The sequence below is a fragment of the Mercenaria mercenaria genome, chromosome 7 (assembly GCF_021730395.1).
Source record: "Mercenaria mercenaria strain notata chromosome 7, MADL_Memer_1, whole genome shotgun sequence".
Lineage (NCBI taxonomy): Eukaryota > Metazoa > Mollusca > Bivalvia > Venerida > Veneridae > Mercenaria > Mercenaria mercenaria.
The window spans coordinates 73,933,353-73,952,231 of NC_069367.1; the positions used below are offsets into that span (position 1 = coordinate 73,933,353).

At 37.7% G+C, this 18,879-nt stretch overlaps 1 protein-coding gene across 1 annotated transcript; it reads left to right on the plus strand.

The window, feature by feature from the left end:
* The first annotated feature begins 448 nt into the window (after positions 1 to 448).
* On the plus strand, positions 449 to 18,754 carry LOC123553919 (U6 snRNA-associated Sm-like protein LSm5). Its single transcript, XM_045343666.2, has 5 exons — positions 449 to 574; positions 6,246 to 6,341; positions 12,588 to 12,615; positions 13,787 to 13,859; positions 16,309 to 18,754. The coding sequence occupies exons 1-5, from the start codon at positions 535 to 537 to the stop codon at positions 16,339 to 16,341; spliced, it is 270 nt and encodes an 89-aa protein (XP_045199601.1). The 5' UTR covers positions 449 to 534; the 3' UTR covers positions 16,342 to 18,754.
* Positions 18,755 to 18,879: the final 125 nt, after the last annotated feature.

Below are 18,879 nucleotides of genomic sequence, written 5' to 3' on the forward strand. Positions count from 1 at the left end.
CCGGTCGCGGATGAATTATCAGTGATCAAGCAGTCCTAATGTTATTTACCTGTCTCCATTCGCACTGACCATTTAGATTATCTAAGATCTATTCAAGCCCATGGCTAGTTACATCGCTGCATTCCAGCTGACCATTTAGACAATGTTAATTCCCGATGCATGTGAGGTCACGTAGAGTTAATCTTAGATTTGAGGCTCATTTGTGTTTGTTTCCCATGTATCTTGATGATCTGGCATTTGTTTTGTTACTTATAGAGTATCGCAAATAGATCAGAAGTATTTTATTAATAGCGCAACTAATAAGTGAGATATTCTTAAAGCAAAGGTACTGTAGTGATTGTAAATACGGACATTTAACAATTAAGTTTTTAGCCTACCATCATCAGATGGTGGGCTATTCAAATCACTCTGCGTGATTTAGGTACACAACAGTTGCCGACATAAAACAAAAAATCCCTCCCCTACATACGTCTCAAGGCTTTGATTGTGTATAGGACAAATTTGCCGTTCAGAAAAAAGCCAAAACACCGAAAAATGGCGACATTTACGAATCCGTCACAGTTGCTCCCACTAGGTAGAGTTTAAAACTACGATATGTTCTAACAGTTAGTTTTATTGAAATCAATGTTGAATCTAAAATTATTGGTTGACAAAGACTATCTGGAAAAAACTCGAGTACTTAAATGGTTAACTTGAAATAAATCTAAATGATTCATCTGCATCATTGAGACGCTCATTGAAATTGATAATGGTACATGTGGTTACAACACACTAAATAGCTGTTCTTTTTTATTAGCTCACCTGTCACATAGTGACAAGGTGAGATTTTGTGATCACCCTTCGTCAGTCGTCAGTCCGTCCGTCAACAATTTCTTGTCTGCACGATAGTGGTTTCATTTATGATTTTATTTTCCTTTTACGTTTCAACAAAGACAAATGTTCAACCCTTCATTATGGCAACAGAAATCCAGAAAAAACTTACTTCTTAACAGACAACAGGAGAAAACATGAAATAAAAAACAGTAAATGTGAAAGAGACTTGGGCGTTGAATTTGATACTGAATTGAAATTTCGCAGACATATAAGCAATTCTATAAACAAAGGAAACAAAATATCTGAAGATATGAGAAGATCCTTTTTGCATATAAATCCCAAAACATTCAGGAAATTATTTAAGACTCTAATCAGACCGAATTTGGAGTATTGTAATATAATTTGGTACCAAAGGTTCAAGAAAGATATTGATGCCATCGAACGTGTACAAAGGAGGTCAACAAAACTAGTTCATTGCGTTAGAGACTTACCATATATTGAAAGATTAAAAAAATTTCATTTACCAAGTCTAGCTTATGCTGCGTTTACACTTAGCCACGATGTCCACATTTTGAGAGAAGCGTGGGGGCTCGTGGGATCGAATCGTGGTGATCTTGAGGGGACTTGGTGGAATCGTGATGATCGTAAGGATCGTGACAAAATTTTTGACAGTCAAAAATTTTGCCCAATTACTAGGGGTGCGTACCAGTTCTCGATATGTATCGAATACCGGTATTCAGGGTTCGATCGATACATCGGATCGAACGTTGCTGTATCGATCAAAATATCGATCAAAAGCTAACTACATGGTAAATGGCCTCATTACCGCAGATACCTATGTATAATGCGCAGCTTTTTGACCCCCGGGACCACCCCGAATCGTGGGCGCACAGATTATACACAGGTACAGATGATTTTCCAACTTCGAAACAAGTTTGTTTCCGATGGTCGCCATTTTGGTAAAGGGAAACTACTCTCCGCGCTAACTGTCACCGCTAAAATATAAGATTGCCGTTACGTTCCGTAAAAGATCGAATGGTTTAATTTTCTTTCAAACAAAATTAATTTTATACAAATTTGAAAGTATTTTGATTAAAGAAATATTAATAAATCACAAAATTTATGATACTAATTAAAGATTGAGTATTCTTTTTAACCGAGATCAAACTGTGAACAACAAAATTGACAGAGGTGACAGCTAATTGCTGGCTATTTGATCATAACAAAAAGACTATCACACCTTTTGTTATCATTTGAATTGAGAAGCTCATGTCATTTTGAAAGATACCATTCTGAAATATTGAATCAGCTGTTAGTTATTTCTTCAAAATAGTTAATTAAAAAAAGGTAAAACAACAATTCTAATATGCTTGCCTCTGTTTCCTAAAGAAAAATGTATCCAAGTCCTATGATTTTGACTCAGAATAGACCAACCTTCAGGGATATAAATTAACACTCAGACCCTGTTAGCCAACTGGGCTCATTACAGGCAAATTCTAGGGGCCCAGCCTAAAAGTTAGGGGCCCAGCTATTATTAGCGGGAAAATATACTTACAGCAGTTTAGATCGACATAATTAATGATAAGTCTTGTAATTTGCTTCCTGCCAAAATACATCAATTTCTTAAATATAATTACAGAACACTCATCAAACTCACACATTCGGACACAGACTCTCAAACACAGACGCACTTAAAGTTTGAATGATTTTTGCAGCACTAGAGGATTTGGGTTGTTTATGGGCATTTTGATAGAGGCTGCACGCTTATGGACACCTGAATTGTAGTATTTTGTTACATTGTCGTGTTACAGGTCACTCACAATTATAAAATTATTACTTGTACAAAAAGTACACACCATGTTGCGGTCGGTGTTCTATGCAGCCGCGGTCTGTTAACAGCCCATTTTTCATTAAAAGTCCTCATTGGCCTTTAGGTCTTTTAATAATCCTGATAATATTTCCTTTTGTCCCCACGACCGGCCGTTCTAAGCTCTTTAACAACCTTCAATAAACCTGTACTTTCTAGTGCTGTATTTCTATGGGCGCAGCCATTGTTAGTGTCGGAGTAAATGATCCGCCTATTCCGATTGGTCGTAGTATATATCGGTAATTTTGATTGGTCGATTTAAGTGACGTAGTGCATATTAATAAGACAGTCTCGGAAAAACCCAGAATATTGACATTAATAGGTGAATCCAAAGCCATTCGCCGGCTGGGCGACTATTTTGGAAAATTGACTCGACCAGCTTCAAATCTGGTGGCACTGGGCGACTGGGCGAGTGTTAATTTATATCCCTGACCTTAGAAGTGAGTAATAAAGTTCATATTGCATTACTATAATGGTCTTGTACTCTGTTATTATTCTGTTTGAAAATATCATATGATATATCGAATATCGATCATTTTGTATCGATACAAATATCGTATCGATCTTTTTGACCGATACGCACCCCTACCAATTACCCCGATTTATCTTAAATCTTGAGAGAGCGTGATAGAACGTGGAAATCGTTGTAGAGCGTAATGCAGCTTAACAGACCTTAACGTAGCGCATCAGACCTTGATGCTCCATCGTATGGGGATCTTGGTGAACGTGGAAACATGATTCTAAGTTCAACTAGATCTGCAGACATCCTTACATAGTTGGCGTTGGAGCCGACATCTTCACACCTGAGTTCTGTGAAAAGTTGAGAGTATTGTCCGAGTTTGTGCCTTCGGTTTCCACTTAACTGTGGTCTCACCCACCAGGTCTTAAAGGCTTTCTATTTCTTCTTCTCATTTCTCTCTTTTGTATCCTGCCCTATTCCGTCCCTTGTTGCTGCTGCCGACGAGTAACTATTATAGGCATACACGAAAAATACAAATTCAGCATTTTGTTCAGCTCTTTGATGCATAGCTCGTTCCTCTTTGAAATCTCTGGAGACAATGAGAGGATGACCCATGACTCCTATTTAGACTCCAATCATGCTCAAAACGTGACAATCTTGGTCAAATCGTGACCATAAATCATAGGAGAGCTTAACAAAACTTGATAACGTGAGGGATCTAAACAGAACATGACAAAGCGTGATAGCATATCGTGGTAATCGTAAGAGAACTTGAGAGAACGTGATGAAAATCGTGGCAGATCTCGACCAGAATCGTGATGGTTTCGTAATAAAACGCTGCAGGTAGTAACAAAACATACTGAGAGCGTAAGAAAGCATAGGAAAGCGTAGTATCACAAAATCCGTGCAATAAATCGTGGAGCTCCGAGCTTTTCTTTAAATTGTGGATATCGTGGCTAAGTGTAAACGCAGCATTATAGGAGATTTAGGGGAGACATGATAGAAACTTATAAACTGCTCAATGATAAAGAGGACATAAATTTTGATAAGTTCTTTGTACTTAGTACACAACCTACTAGAAACAATGCAAGAAAACTAATAGAGAAGGCAAGTAAATACGAACTAAGGAGGCATTCCTTCTCAGTACGCGCAATTCGAGAGTGGAACTTACTGCCAGCCAAAATAGTTTTAGCGCCATCTTTAAACACATTTAAGTCAAGATTGGATGATTTTATGGGAGACACTAAGTATACGGTACATCCCGGAACTAGGGGCTGGATACGCAAACGGGAGGGGGGCACAAGAGTCTGAAGACTCACATCTCCAAAAGGAGGTACATCAGGTACATCAACCAAACTTGCACACAATTTGTATCACCATAAGATCTCGTTTCCTTTCTTGAACTGGCCAGATCCCATTATGGGTTCCAGAGTTATGGTCCCTGAAAGGGCCAAAATTAGCTATTTTGAGCTTGTCTGCACAATAGCAGCTTTATTTATGATTTGATTTTTACCAAACTTGCACACAACTTGTATCACCATAAGATCTTGGTTCCTTTCTGGAACTGGCCAGATTCCTTTATGGGTTCCAGAGTTATTGCCCCTGAAAGGCCCAAAATTAGCTATTTTGACCTTGTCTGCACAATAGCAGCTTTATTTATGATTTTATTTTAACCAAACTTGCACACAACTTGTATCACCATAAGGTCTTGGTTCCTTTCTGGAACTGGCAAGATTCCGTTATGGGTTCCAGAGTTATGGCCCCTGAAGGGGTCAAAATTAGCTATTTTGACCTTGTCTGCACAATAGCAGCTTCATTTATGATTTGATTTTAACCAAACTTGCACAAAACTTGTGTCCCTTCTTGAACCGGCCAGATCCCATAATGGGTTCCAGAGTTATGGCCCCTGATAGGGCCTGAATTAGCTATTTTGACCTGCACAATAGCAGCTTCATTTATGATTTGAATTTAATCAAACTTGCACAAAACTTGTGTCACCAAAAGATCTTGGTTCCATTCTTGAACCGGCCAGATCCCTTAATGGATTCCAGAGTTATGGCCCCTGAAAGGGCCAAAATTGGCTATTTTGACCTTGTCTGCACAATTGCAGCTTCATTTATGATTTGATTTTAACCAAACTTGCACACAACTTGTATCACCATAAGATCTCGATTCTTTTTTATACGCCCGCAGGGACGTATTATGTTATCGTCTCGGTGTCCGTCTGTCTGTCTGTATGTTGGTTAGCAATTTCCCTTCCGCCCTGTAACTCTTGAACCCCTTGATGGATTTCAGAGAAACCTGACACAAATGTTCACTCATTGAAAGGATGTGCAGCGCGCATGTTTCGGATGGCTAAATTCAATGTCAAAGTCACACTTAGGGGTCGAAAGTCATATGACTTTGTTTTATGTGAATATTGCTCTGCATTTGCGTTGCATTGCAGTACTCTTGTTTTTATTTGGCAGATCCTTCTTTTGTTTGCTTACAATATTTTTTTTTTATTACTTCCCTTTTATGTTACTATAAATAGCTTATTTAGTAACTTTTTTATTATTGGCCGTAGGGAAAAACTGAGATCACTTTTCTGTGGTACAACATGGATGGTACCTCCAATTTTTAGGTGTATTTTGTCATATCTTTACCTTGTAAGAATTTTTTCTTTTTGTTTTTGGTTAAAGCAATGGTACTCAGGTGAGCGATATAGGGCCATCATGGCCCTCTTGTTCTGTATAAAATTGACATATTTCCAGTGGCTGCAGCACACATCAGGACCCATTTTAAATGTCTGTAACTTATATTTTCTTGAAGAATATTATTGGTGCTGAATAAAACTCAAAAGAACAGTGGGGGTCATGTTTAATGCAAGAAAGAATCAAAGATATTTTTAGTCAAACATGCAAAACTGCAAAATCAGTGGTCAAATTTAGCAACATTTTCTACTAGCTAAAAGTAGCTAGTGCCCTTTTTGTTCAGTAGCTAAAATGAAAAGATACAGCAATATTAAATGTTGATATTTCTATATTAAATGTTAAAAGGTTGGTCTTTGCACATGACTGTGTTTATTGTAGAAGTTAGCATAAATATTATCTTATTTATTTTCAGAGTTGGTTGATAAATGTATTGGTTCTAGGATCCACATCATAATGAAGAATGACAAGGAGATAGTTGGAGTCCTCCTGGGATTTGATGATTATGTCAGTATCCTTAACCCTTGCACTGCTAAATTTCTAAGATGGACTGGTCCATCATTCAATTTGGGCAGTACCATTTATTATTAGCCCACCATCATCAGATGGTGGGCTATTAAAATCACTCTGCGTCCGTGGTCCGTCCGTCCGTCATTCCGTCCGTCCGTCCGTCCGTCCGTTAACAATTTCTCGTTATCGCATCTCCTCAGAAACTACTGGGGGGATTTTGACCAAACTTTGTCAGAATGATGTATTGGTACCCTAGTTGTGTCCCCCTGAAAATCAGACTGGTTCAACAATTTATGAGTGAGTTATGGCCCTTCGTTTATTTTTATAATTTATATAGATTTATATAGGGAAAAACTTTGAAAACCTTCTTGTCCAAAACCACAGAGCCTAGGGCTTTGATATTTGGTATGAAGCATCATCTAGTGGTCCTCTACCAAGATGATTCAAATTATTTCTCTGGGGTCAAATATGGCCCCGCCCTGGGGGTCACATGGTTTATATAGACTTATATAGGGAAAAACTTTGAATAACCTCTTGTCCAAAACCACAGGGCCTAGGGCTTTGATATTTTGTATGTGACATCATCTAGTGGTCTTCAACTAAGATTGTTCAAATTATACCCCTAGGGTCAAATATGGCCCCGCCCTGGGGTCATATGGTTTACATAGACTTGTATAGGGAAAAACTTTGAAAATCTTCTTGTCCAAACCACAAAGCCTAGGGCTTTGATACTTGTAATGTAGCATCATCTAGTGGTTCTCTACCAAGTTTGTTCAAATTATCCTCCTAGGGTTAAATATGGCCCCGCCCCGGGGGTCACATGGTTCATATAGACTTATATAGGGAAAAGCTTTTAAAATGTTCTTGTCAGTAACTACAACATTCAAACTTGGACCACATGTATGGTTTTGAGTGGCAAGATGAACCTTGACATGAGTTGACCTTGATTTTGACCTAGTGACCTACTTTCACATTTCTGTAGCTACAGCCTTCAAATTTGGACCACATGCATAATTTTGTGCACTGGAAAAAGCTTTGACCTTATTTTGACCTAGTGACCTACTTTCACATTTTTAAAGGTACAGGCATCAAATTTGGACAATATGCATAGTTTCGTGTTTCAAAATGAAATTTGACATTGATTTTGACCTAGTGACCTACTTTCACATTTCTCAAGCTACAGCCTTCAAATTTGGACTACATGCATAGTTTTGTGTACTGAAAAAAACTTTGACCTTGACATTGACCTAGTGACCTACTTTCACATTTTTGAAGGTACAGGCTTCAAATTTGGACCACTTGCATAGTTTTGTATTCTGAAATAAAATTTGACCTTGATTTTGACCTAGTGACCTACTTTTACATTTCTCAAGCTACAGCCTTCAAATTTTGACCACTTGCATAGTATTGTGTACTGAAATGACCTTTGACCTTTACATTGACCTAGTGACCTACTTTCACATTTTTAAGGTACAGGCTTCAAATTTGGACCACATGCACAGTTTTGTATTCCGAAATAAAATTTGACCTTGATTATGACCTAGTGACCTACTTTTACATTTCTCAAGCTACAGCCTTCAAATTTGGACCACATGCATAGTTTTGTGTACTGAAACAAACTTTGACCTTTACATTGACCTAGTGACCTACTTTCACGTTTTTGAAGGTACAGGCTTCAAATTTTGACCACATGCATAGTTTTGTATTCCGAAGTAAAATTTGACCTGGACTTTGACCTAGTTACCTACTTTTACATTTCTCAAACTACAGCCTTCAAATTTGGACCACTTGCATAGTTTTATGTACCGAAATGAACTTTGACCTTAAGATTGACCTAGTGACCTACTTTCACATTTCTGTAGCTACAGGCTTCAAATTTAGGACCACATGCATAGTTTTGTATACCGAAAGAAACTTTGACCTTGACATTGACCTAGTGACCTACTTTCACATTTTTGAAGGTACAGGCTTCAAATTTGGACCACATGCATAGATTTGTGTTGTGTACGGAAATGAAATTTGACCTTGAGCTAGTCAATAAGTCTTGAAATTTGGAACACTCAAAAATGGCACATTGGTGGGCGCCAAGATCACTCTGTGATCTCTTGTTTAAAGAGGTGTTCACTGAAAGTTTACTGATGAATAGCGAACAGTGCAGACCATCTTGGTCTGCACAGGTCGCAAAGGCAGAATCAGTTGTCGCAGCTGGCTAAAGGTTAATACTTAATATTTCACATTCAAGCACAAAAGGTATGTTTAAAAAAGAAACATGCTGCAGTGCCTTTAATCACACTGGTATATTTCACTTTGCTTTTATTTGTTAACTGTGACAAGGGTTCAAAGTCCATGTATCAGCTTAAATTGGAGAAAATCAAAAAAGTTATTGTACCCCCCGACAACAAAGTTGTAAGGGGGGGTATACTGGTTTCAGGTTGTCTGTCTGTCTGTCCGTCTGTCCGTAGACGCAATCTTGTGCGCACCATCTCTCCTTATCCCCTTGACAGAATTTAATGAAACTTCACACAAGTGATCAGTACCAACAGTAGTTGTGCATGGGGCATGTTAGGTTCTTTTAGAAAAAAAAATTGCAGAGTTATGGGACTTTGTTTTTTTGTTGCTATACTATATACATAGACACAATCTTGTGCGCACCATCTCTCCTCATCCCCTTGACACAATTTAATGAAACATCACACAAGTGATCAGTACCAACAGTAGTTGTGCATGGAGCATGTTAGGTTCTTTTAGAAAAAAAAAATTGCAGAGTTATGGGACTTTGTTTTTTTGTTACTATACTATATACATAGACACGACACAATCTTGTGCGCACCATCTCTCCTCATCCCCTTGACACAATTTAATGAAACATCACACAAGTGATCAGTACCAACAGTAGTTGTGCATGGGGCATGTTAGGTTCTTTTAGAAAAAAAATTTGCAGAGTTATGGGACTTTGTTTTTTTGTTACTATACTATATACATAGACACAATCTTGTGCGCACCATCTCTCCTCATCCCCTTGACACAATTTAATGAAACTTCACACAAGTGATCAGTAACAACAGTAGTTGTGCATGGGGCATGTTAGGTTCTTTCAGAAAAAAAATTTGCAGAGTTATGGGACTTTGTTTTTTTTTGTTACTATACTATATACATAGACACAATCTTGTGCGCACCATCTCTCCTCATCCCCTTGACACAATTTAATGAAACTTCACACAAGTGATCAGTAACAACAGTAGTTGTGTATGGGGCATGTTAGGTTCTTTCAGCGACAAAAATTGCAGAGTTATGGGACTTTGTTTCTTGTTAACATACTATGTACATGCAGTCTGCATATGCAATCTTGTGCAAGCCTAATCTACCAAACCCTTACACACAATTTAATGAAACTGATCAGTACCAACCCTAGTTGTGCATGATGCATGTTACATTCTTTTAGATAAATATTCTGCATAGTTATGGGACTTTGTTTTTTGTTACTATACTGTATACATACAGTCTGTATACATACAGTCCACATAATTATGCAATCTTGTGTGCGTCAAATTGCAATGTACTGTGTCAGTGCATGTGGGGGGTACATTCATCACCTTTAGTGATAGCTCTAGTTTTAAATCAGTTTCATTTTTTGCAATATTGGGGGAGGGTACTTAAGGTCCTGTCAGGAGAGGAAAAATAGGTCATAATTAATTAAAATGGGGAAAAAATTACACCGTAATAAAAGTAGTATTTTTATACGCCCGTTTGAAAAACGGGACGTATTATGGGAACGCCCCTGGCGGGCGGGCCGGCGGTAACCAAAGACTTTGTCCGGAGCATATCTTCTACATGCATGAAGGGATTTTGATGAAACTTGGCACAGTTGTTCACCATCATGAGACGGAGTGTCATGCGCAAGAACCAGGTCCTTAGGTCTAAGGTCAAGGTCACACTTAGAGGTCAAAGGTCAAATTCAAGAATGTCTTTGTCCGGAGCATATCTTCTTCATGCATACAGGGATTTTCATGAAAGTTGGCACAATTGTCCATCATCATGAGAAGGAGTGTCATGCGCAAGAACCAGGTCCCTAGGTCTAAGGTCAAGGTCACACTTAAGAGGTCAAAGGATACAAGAATGAAAACTTTGTCCGGAGCATTTCTTCTTCATGCATAGAGGGATTTTGATATAACTTGGCACAAATGTTCACCACCATGAGGCGGAGTGTCATGCGCAAGAACCAGGTCTCTAGGTCTAAGGTGAAGGTCACACTTAGAGGTCAAAGGATACAAGAATGAAAACCTTGTCTGGAGCATTTCTTCTTCATGCATAGAGGGATTTTGATATAACTTGGCACAAATGTTCACCACCACGAGACATAGTGTCATGCGCAAGAACCAGGTCCCTAGGTCTAAGGTCAAGGTCACACTTAGAGGCCAAAGGTCAGATACAAGAATGACTTTGTCCGAAGCATTTCTTCATGCATGGAGGGATTTTGATGTAACTTGACACCATTATACACCATCATGAGACGAAGTGTCATACGCAGTTCCCTTCTTTAGAATTACTTCCCTTTGTTGTTACTATAAATAGCTTATATTGTAACTTTTTCATTACTAGTCATAGGGAAAAATCAAGACCACTTTTCTGTAGTACAACATGCATGCTACATCCAATTTTGAGGTGTATTTTGACCAGTCTCTACCTGGTAAAGATTTTTATGAGGACTTACAATTATTTTTTTGATTTCTTTTTTTTTTTTTTTTTTTTAAGATTAACTTCCCTTAGTTGTTACTATAAATAACTTATATTGTAACTTTTTTATAATTGACTGTAGGGAAAAACCAAGACCACTTTTCTGTGGTACAACATAGATGTTACTGTCCAATTTTAGGTGTATTTTAAGGTATCTCTACCTGGTAAGGAATTTTTTTGTGGACTTAGAAAAACAAAACACTTACAGTTATTACTATACAACCACAAAATTAAAATTCCATTTGCAAATACAGGTGCTAGAGTAAAGAAATTTGCTGTGACGGGCGTATATTGTGACATTCTTGCACTCTTGTTCATAAATATTTATGATTAAAGCAATTTATAAGCAACTTCTGAATCAGTACTTTTAAAAAGAAGGAAAACTGTGAATTGTATTCATTTTAAAAATTGTTTGATTTGCATGCTTTATGACCAGATTTTCATCATTACATGGGGGAGACATATTGTTTTTGCCTTTGCTGTCCGTCTTCCGTCTGTCCATCTGTCTGCATTTAGCTTGTCCTGCTTTTACAGGTTAAACTGATGGCCGGATTTCGAAGAAACTTCCCAGGAGTGATCAGTACCAAGCCTAGTGGTGCATGTCGCCAGCACCTTCTGCTTCGCTTCACAAAATGGCCACCAGAGCTAAAAATAGAAAAATCTTGTCCGGCTTTCACAGGTCAAACTGCTGGCTGGATTTCGGCAAAACTTCACAGGGGTGATCAGTACCAAGCCTAGTTGTGCATGTCGCCGGCACATTCCGCTTCGCTGCACAAAATGGCCGTCAGAGCTAAAAATAGAAAAATCTTGTTCGACTTTCACAGGTCAAACTGCTGGCTGGATTTTGGGGAAACATCACAAGAGTGATCAGTACCAAGCCTAGGTGTGCATTTTGCCAGCACGTTCCGCTTTGCTGCACAAAGTGGCTTCCAGAGCTAAAAATAGAAAAATCTTGTCCGGCTTTCACAGGTCAAACTGCTGGCTGGATTTCGATGAAACTTCATAGGAATGATCAGTACCAACCCTAGTTGTGCCTGTCGCCTGCACGTTCCACTTCGCTGCACAAAGTGGCTGCCAGAGCGAAATATAGAAAAATCTTGTCCAGCTTTCACAGGTCAAACTGCTGGCTGGATTTCGACGAAACATCACAGGAATGATCAGTACCAACCCTAGTTGTGCATATCGCGAGCACATTCCGCTTTGCTGCACAAAATGGCCACCAGAGCTAAAAATAGAAAAATCTTGTCCGGCTTTCACAGGTCAAACTGCTGGACAGCTTTCGTCGAAACTTCACAGGAGTGATCAGTACCAAGCCTAGTTATGCATATTGCCTACACGTTCCGCTTTGCTGAACAAAATGGCCGCTAGAGCTAAAGGTATACATGGGGTGGGGGAGACATATGTTTTTGTGACTAAAACACCTTATAGTTTTCTTTTTAATTTGTGGAAAGCCCTATAATCTAATAAGCACTTACTTCTTGACAAAGCAAAAGTTTTTCTTAACAGAAATAAGATATGGTTTTAGAAGATGTCATAGAATTGTAAGTATTACTACTTTTATATCTTGCAAAATTGTATTTTATATTTCTTAGTGTGCCATGGCTTATGATCCTGTCCTGTTTTTTAGCGTCAGAGAAACAGGACGTGATCACCTGCAGTGGCACATAGTCAGGCGGCGTCCACTAAATTTGTTCGTTCTCTGACTTGAGCAGTTTTTAACTACTATTCACCAAACTTGGTCAGAATGCTAATGGGCATAAGATCTTGGCCAAATTTGATAGGTTGTGACTTTGTCCCAGTGACTCTGGAGTTAAGGCACTTTAATGACTAAAAATTTTGAAAATTGACAATGTTATGTATCATCAACATGAAGTAGACATGTAATGGCCCTCACAGGACCTGGAGTTACAGCCCTGTTGTAGATTTTATTACACCCCCAGATACAAAGACTATTGGTGTTACAGTGGAGTCAGTTATATCTGTCCACTCTATAACTTCTTAACTGCTTGGAAGATTTTCATATAACTAGCATCAATTTTTAGCCTCATCAAGACAACATGCAGGGTGCATAACCCAGGTCACTAAGTCCAAGGTCAATGTCACACCTGGAGATCAAAGGTCAAATAGCTTAACTGTATGTCCACTCCATATTTTCTAAACTGCTTGGAAGATTTTCGTAAAACTTACGCTACTTGTTTACCTTACCAAGATAATATGCAATGAGCTCAACCCAGGTCACTAGGTCCAAGGTAAAGTTCACACTTGAAGGTTAAAGGTCAAATATATTAAATTACTGTGCACTCCATATTGTCTAAACTGCTTGGATACTTATAAATCTAACAACCGAGGTCATAAGTCTAAGGTCAAGGTCACTCTTGGAACTGAAATGTCATAAAGCTTAATTGCCAGTCAGCTTCATATGTTCTAAACCACTGGGGAGATTTTTATACAACTAGCATTGCTCCTTATCTAGAGCTTTAATCAGTTGTAAACCTCATCAAGATGACTTGCAAAGTATAATACCAAGGTTACTGTTTCCAAGGTCAAGGTCAGACTTCAAAGGTCATGGTCACAACTTTTTACTTGCCCTGTATCATAGCGGTATCTGGGGATGTTAATCAGCTTTAGTGATAGCTCTAGTTTATTAGTCCGCCAAGAATTTACAGGGGGCATGTGTCATACAATGCTGACATTTTTCTTTCTGTATTGCAGTGAAAGCACTCCAGAGGGGAGACGAGTCACAAAATTAGACCAGATTTTATTAAATGGAAATAATATAACTATGGTGAGTACAAATATGTTCATGTTTTAATTCCAGTTCAGTTTAAGGTATCACTTATACAGTGCAAAACATGTTCAGAAAAAGTAAGGCCTGCTTAAAATTTATTATCCCCCAGCAAAAGCAGAGGATAATAGTTTGCCATTGTCTGTCCATCTGTTCATCCCTTTTGCAGGAACCATATCTAAGACTTGGTTTGTAGTATTGAAATGAAACAGGATAGAAATTTTAGATGCGACAGGGAAATGCTTCTGCTCATCAGGAGCCATATCTGAGACATGGTTAGGAGTCTTTCAAAAAATCATTGTAATAATGTGAACTGTTACTGGGAAAGTGACCCTGCAAGTTTCGATGAAATTACTTGAGGACTATAAAAGTTATTGCCCTTAGTACTTTCATAATGTTTACTATATGGTTGGGGGTGGCTGAGTGGTTAAGGACGCTGACATCAAATCACTTGCCTCTCATCGATGTGGGTTAGAGCCTCACTCGGGGCATTGAATTCTTCATGTGAGGAAGCTATCCAGCTGGCTAACAGAAGGTCGATGGTTCTACCCAGGTGCCCGCTCGTGATTAAATAATGCAAGGAGGGGCACATGGGATCTTCCTCCACCATTAAAGCTGGAAAGTCGCCATATGACCTGTAATTGTGTCGGTGCGACATTAAACCCAACAAAATAAATAAATTACTATATAGGGTATTTATTTGCCAAGGTCAAGGTCAGTGTTATGAAATATAGTTTCTGCTTAATATTTTCAGTTAGGAATAAGGTTTTGTGGTCAAACTTGGAATTAAGGAAGCTTGCATGGAGGCCATGGCTTTATTTATATTTTGAATTGCTTGGGTCAAGTTCTAGAAATAAAAAAATGGTGTTCTCACAATAACTCCAGTTTGCTTAATAGACCAAACCTGGTAACTTTCATAGAAACAAATGTTTTAGGGAAGATTAAGTCATGGTCATTGTTACAAAGTATAAAAAAATGTTTTTTAATCAATAATGTGACCAGTCATGGTATAACAGGTAATTTGCATGGAGACCAAAATTCAGTTGCATTTAGGACTGTTTTGGTCAGAGTTTAAGACAGTGTTACAAAAAAATAAAAATATTTTATATCAATATTGTACGTATCTTCAGTTAGGAAGGAGACATACAACTTTACACTTGCACTTTTATGAAGGTTAAATAAGTTCTGTTTGAGGTGAGTTACTTTTACTAAAAGCAAGCATGTTGAAAAAGTGAGAGAAAAATGCAACTCCCAACTTGATCTCTTAAAACAATCAGGATACTGTATCAGCAGGTGTGGTTACTGGGCTCAGTTCAATTTTCCTGGCCAAGATTCCCACAGGGCATGTCATGCTTAATGTTGACTTGCAAGCAGTGCCTTCAACTTGACTGTATAAATATTATAGGAGTAATTTGTGTTTCAGTTTAAAGTTTTCACATATCCTGTACTTCATTGTTAACAGAAGGTCAGTGGTTCTACACAGGTACCCATCTTTGATGAAGTAATGACCAGAGGGGCACTTGGGTTCTTCCTTTACCATCAAAAGCTGGAAAAGTTACCCATATGACCTAAATTATGTTTACTGCATAAGTGTCCACTCAACAACCATTATCCATTTTCAGTTTTAAATGCTTAAAGAAATTGCTTTAAAGCTGATATTTGAACCTATTAAGAGGTTTGAATTACCCTACTTATTTTTGACTTTCTGGGGCAAAACTTCCAACACACTTATCTAGAAGTCCTTCCCAACAAGCCCAGTACCAGTACTCTCCTTCTACTGGTTGAAGAAGCTCCCTCTGGCTATTGTCACATCCCGTACAGGCACAAAAATAGAAAACTGTGTGCTTGCTAATTGTTTTCTTCATTGAACTTCTTTTCTAACTGAAACCTGAGTAGAGCTTCATTGAACTTCTTTTCTAACTGAAACCTGAGTAGAGTATACAAACATACCTAAAAAAGGTCCTTTAAGAAGCATTAGAACTGGTTAAGTGAAATGATAGCAGATACTGTTCAATCAAGTCTGTTCATAAAAGGTAATGAAACTTGTAACACACTCCGTAGCACTGGCTTAAGTTATAAATGAGCCATGCCATGGGAAAACCAACATAGTGGGTTTGCGACCAGCATGGATCCAGACCAGCCTGCGCATCCGTGCAGTCTTGTCAGGATCCATGCTGTTCGCTAACGGTTTCTCTTATTGCAGTAGGCTTTAAAAGCGAACAGCATGGAGCCTGACCAGACTGCGCGGATGCGCAGGCTGGTCTGGATCCATGCTGGTCGCAAACCCACTATGTTGGTTTTCTCATGGCACGGCTCAAATGAACATTGAATCGTAAGGACCATAAATAATAACCAGGCTGAGTCCATAAGATTTACTCGAAATTAGAAATGTGATGCTCAACATTTGAGACATATTTTTTGTTAAAAGTCATAAATCTTTTACTTGCAGCTTGTACCAGGAGGAGAAGGGCCAGAAGTCTGACCATGTGTTCATGTTATTGTATATATGCTGAATTGGAGATGTTATAGAATAAATATGGAGGTCACATAAACTCTGGCTTAACTGAAATGGAGAAATCATTCAGAAATAACTTCACCTACATTGTAAAGGACCTTCGGAGTATTAGAATGGTTCCAGTTTATGTCATGGGACAAGATGTGAAGAACTAGAGCACGACTTTTTGCTGATCTTTTTATGACTGAATGTTATTTTTTCATTGTGCTAAGAAAATGTCTTTTGTGAAAATGTGTTAAGAACATTGAAACTAATATCTGAAGTATTTGAATTGGGGTCTGAAATCTCAGTTTCTGTTATTTGCAAGGTTCTCTTTCATTCTTGTGTTTTAACTGACCTGAGCACAAAATGCTTCTGGTGAGCATTTAGGATTGTTGAATGTCTGTTGCCAACAATTTCTTTGAAGGATATCTCATATTTATCTAGTAAACCACTTTCAATAAGAGATGTCCATGCAAGGGCATAATACCGGTATCTCAAACAATCAAACAAGTTTAAGGTATTTCTGCACATTCAGATTGATTTTTTTTCTACAATGTAGAAATTGTTTAAACTCCGATTTTTCAAATCTTCAGAGTATACTTAGAAAATTCAGCAAATAAAAAAGTTAGGGTCGTGTGCTTGATTTTTTGCTAGACTGATCTGAAAAATTTGGGCCTCACGCAATTTTTCATAATGGGAGTCCATGGGAAAATCATAACTTGCATAACATTTTCGGGAATAAGATTTTTTCTAGAATGTAGATTTTAATGAAACTTCTCACAGTTGTAAATAAGCATATGACCTATAAATTGGTGAAATAAAAGGTATAGGTGCTTGTGCTAATTGTTGAAATATTTGACCTTGAGTCAGAGCTCCAGATAAGCTTTGGGTGCAATTGGATATTTACCCATCACTTTTTGTCTGAAATGGGTATTGGAAATTTGAATTGGGTAAAAATAATATCATTACCCAGCCTTTTCAGAAGTAATTGGGTATTTGCTAAAACCAATTGGGTATTTTACCAATCTCGCACTAACAATTGAGTATTTTTTGCTTACAGTATACATGGTATATATATCATTAAACAGGACTGACTAAGTATTTTAATGGCGCCCTTCAATGTTTAATACAAAAAATGTATTTATAATTGTAATGAATGTTTCATACTGTTGTTTTCTTTTTCACTTTTAATGCAGTCTGAGATCAGTTCATCCACAATATCCCGAACGATGTGGTCACCGCAATATGCATTCTCCCAAAAGATGTCATCTAGTATTGGTGACACTACATCGTCACAAACAGATAACTGTCATTGTTGAACAGCAAAGTATCCCACTAATTTGTTTGTTTGTGCTGCAACAATGTTTTTTCCTGCAACCTCTTTACATTTTATCGGCGTAGTTATAAGGAAAATGCGATACGCAAGCTATTTTTTACGAATAGGGTATTAGGAATTTTAATTGCGTTTCAGTACGCACACTGTATGAATTCAATTGGGTTTTCTGCAATTTTAATTGCATAAATACGCAAATACGCAGCTTATCTGGAGCTCTGCTTGAGTAAAGTGATCCACATGTTTCACGCTAATTTCTAGACAATACTTTGAGTTATTTAGCATGGCAGATGTTCTAATATCATATTTTGACTTTAGAAAGATAGTAGTACTGCCAATGTAATAAATTACTCATAGGTTGCCATTTATTCATAAAATGATTTTCATTTCCGTATGCCGAATCCAGGCTTTATTCTACGTTTTCCAGATAAATGACGTTACGCCATCACTTCCGGTTTATCAAACGTGCAGAACTACCTTAATAACCAACAGGATAGTTACAGACACACTCATGAGTTTTGGACCTTGAATTTCTTAAATTTTCAAAAATTGACACTGTCTAATAGATAACTTAAGCAGTTCTGATCCAGTATTCACCTAACTAAATCAGAATATTGTTTGGCTTACTATCTTGGCCAGGTTTGGTTATTGGCTGGATAGTCTTTGTCACAGTGGAGTTATGGCCCTTGAATTAGTTGATCTTGAGCACATTGACAACTAGTATGCTCAGTAAGTACAGTATTTTAATATCAAAAATAGTTTACTGTGAAAGGATTATTTTGTGACAGTTTAGCATTCTTGTTCATATTCAAGTACATTGGCATAAACTTTGATTATAAGAAGACAATGCATTGCATGCAGGATATATACCCCTAGCTAAAAGGTCAACAGGGGCATCAGTCCTATGGACACATTTCTAGTTTCTGTAGAAAATATTCAAAAACCTAATTTTCATCTTTTTGTCAACATTGAGTGGAAAAAATAACATCTACAAAACATTTTCAAATCATTTCACTCAGCATTTCATTGTAAATAAGAATACATAATAAAACTGTTTGTAGAAAATATTCTTGTTTTCACTTAAGACATGTTTTTGATATATAGATTTACACAGCTATTATTTATATCTGTCAGTGTAAACACTGATTTTGTCTTGTAGCCTGTTGGTTGTGTTTAAAGGTATTTTTTAA

Excerpts from the sequence above, each read along its gene's own strand:
- LOC123553919 (XM_045343666.2), top strand. The coding sequence starts at position 535 with ATGGCGACATTTACGAATCCGTCACAGTTGCTCCCACTAG. Across the intron at positions 6,342-12,587 it reads GGGATTTGATGATTATGTCA|ATATGGTTTTAGAAGATGTC; the intron begins GTATCCTTAACC and ends AACAGAAATAAG. Across the intron at positions 12,616-13,786 it reads TTAGAAGATGTCATAGAATT|TGAAAGCACTCCAGAGGGGA; the intron begins GTAAGTATTACT and ends TCTGTATTGCAG.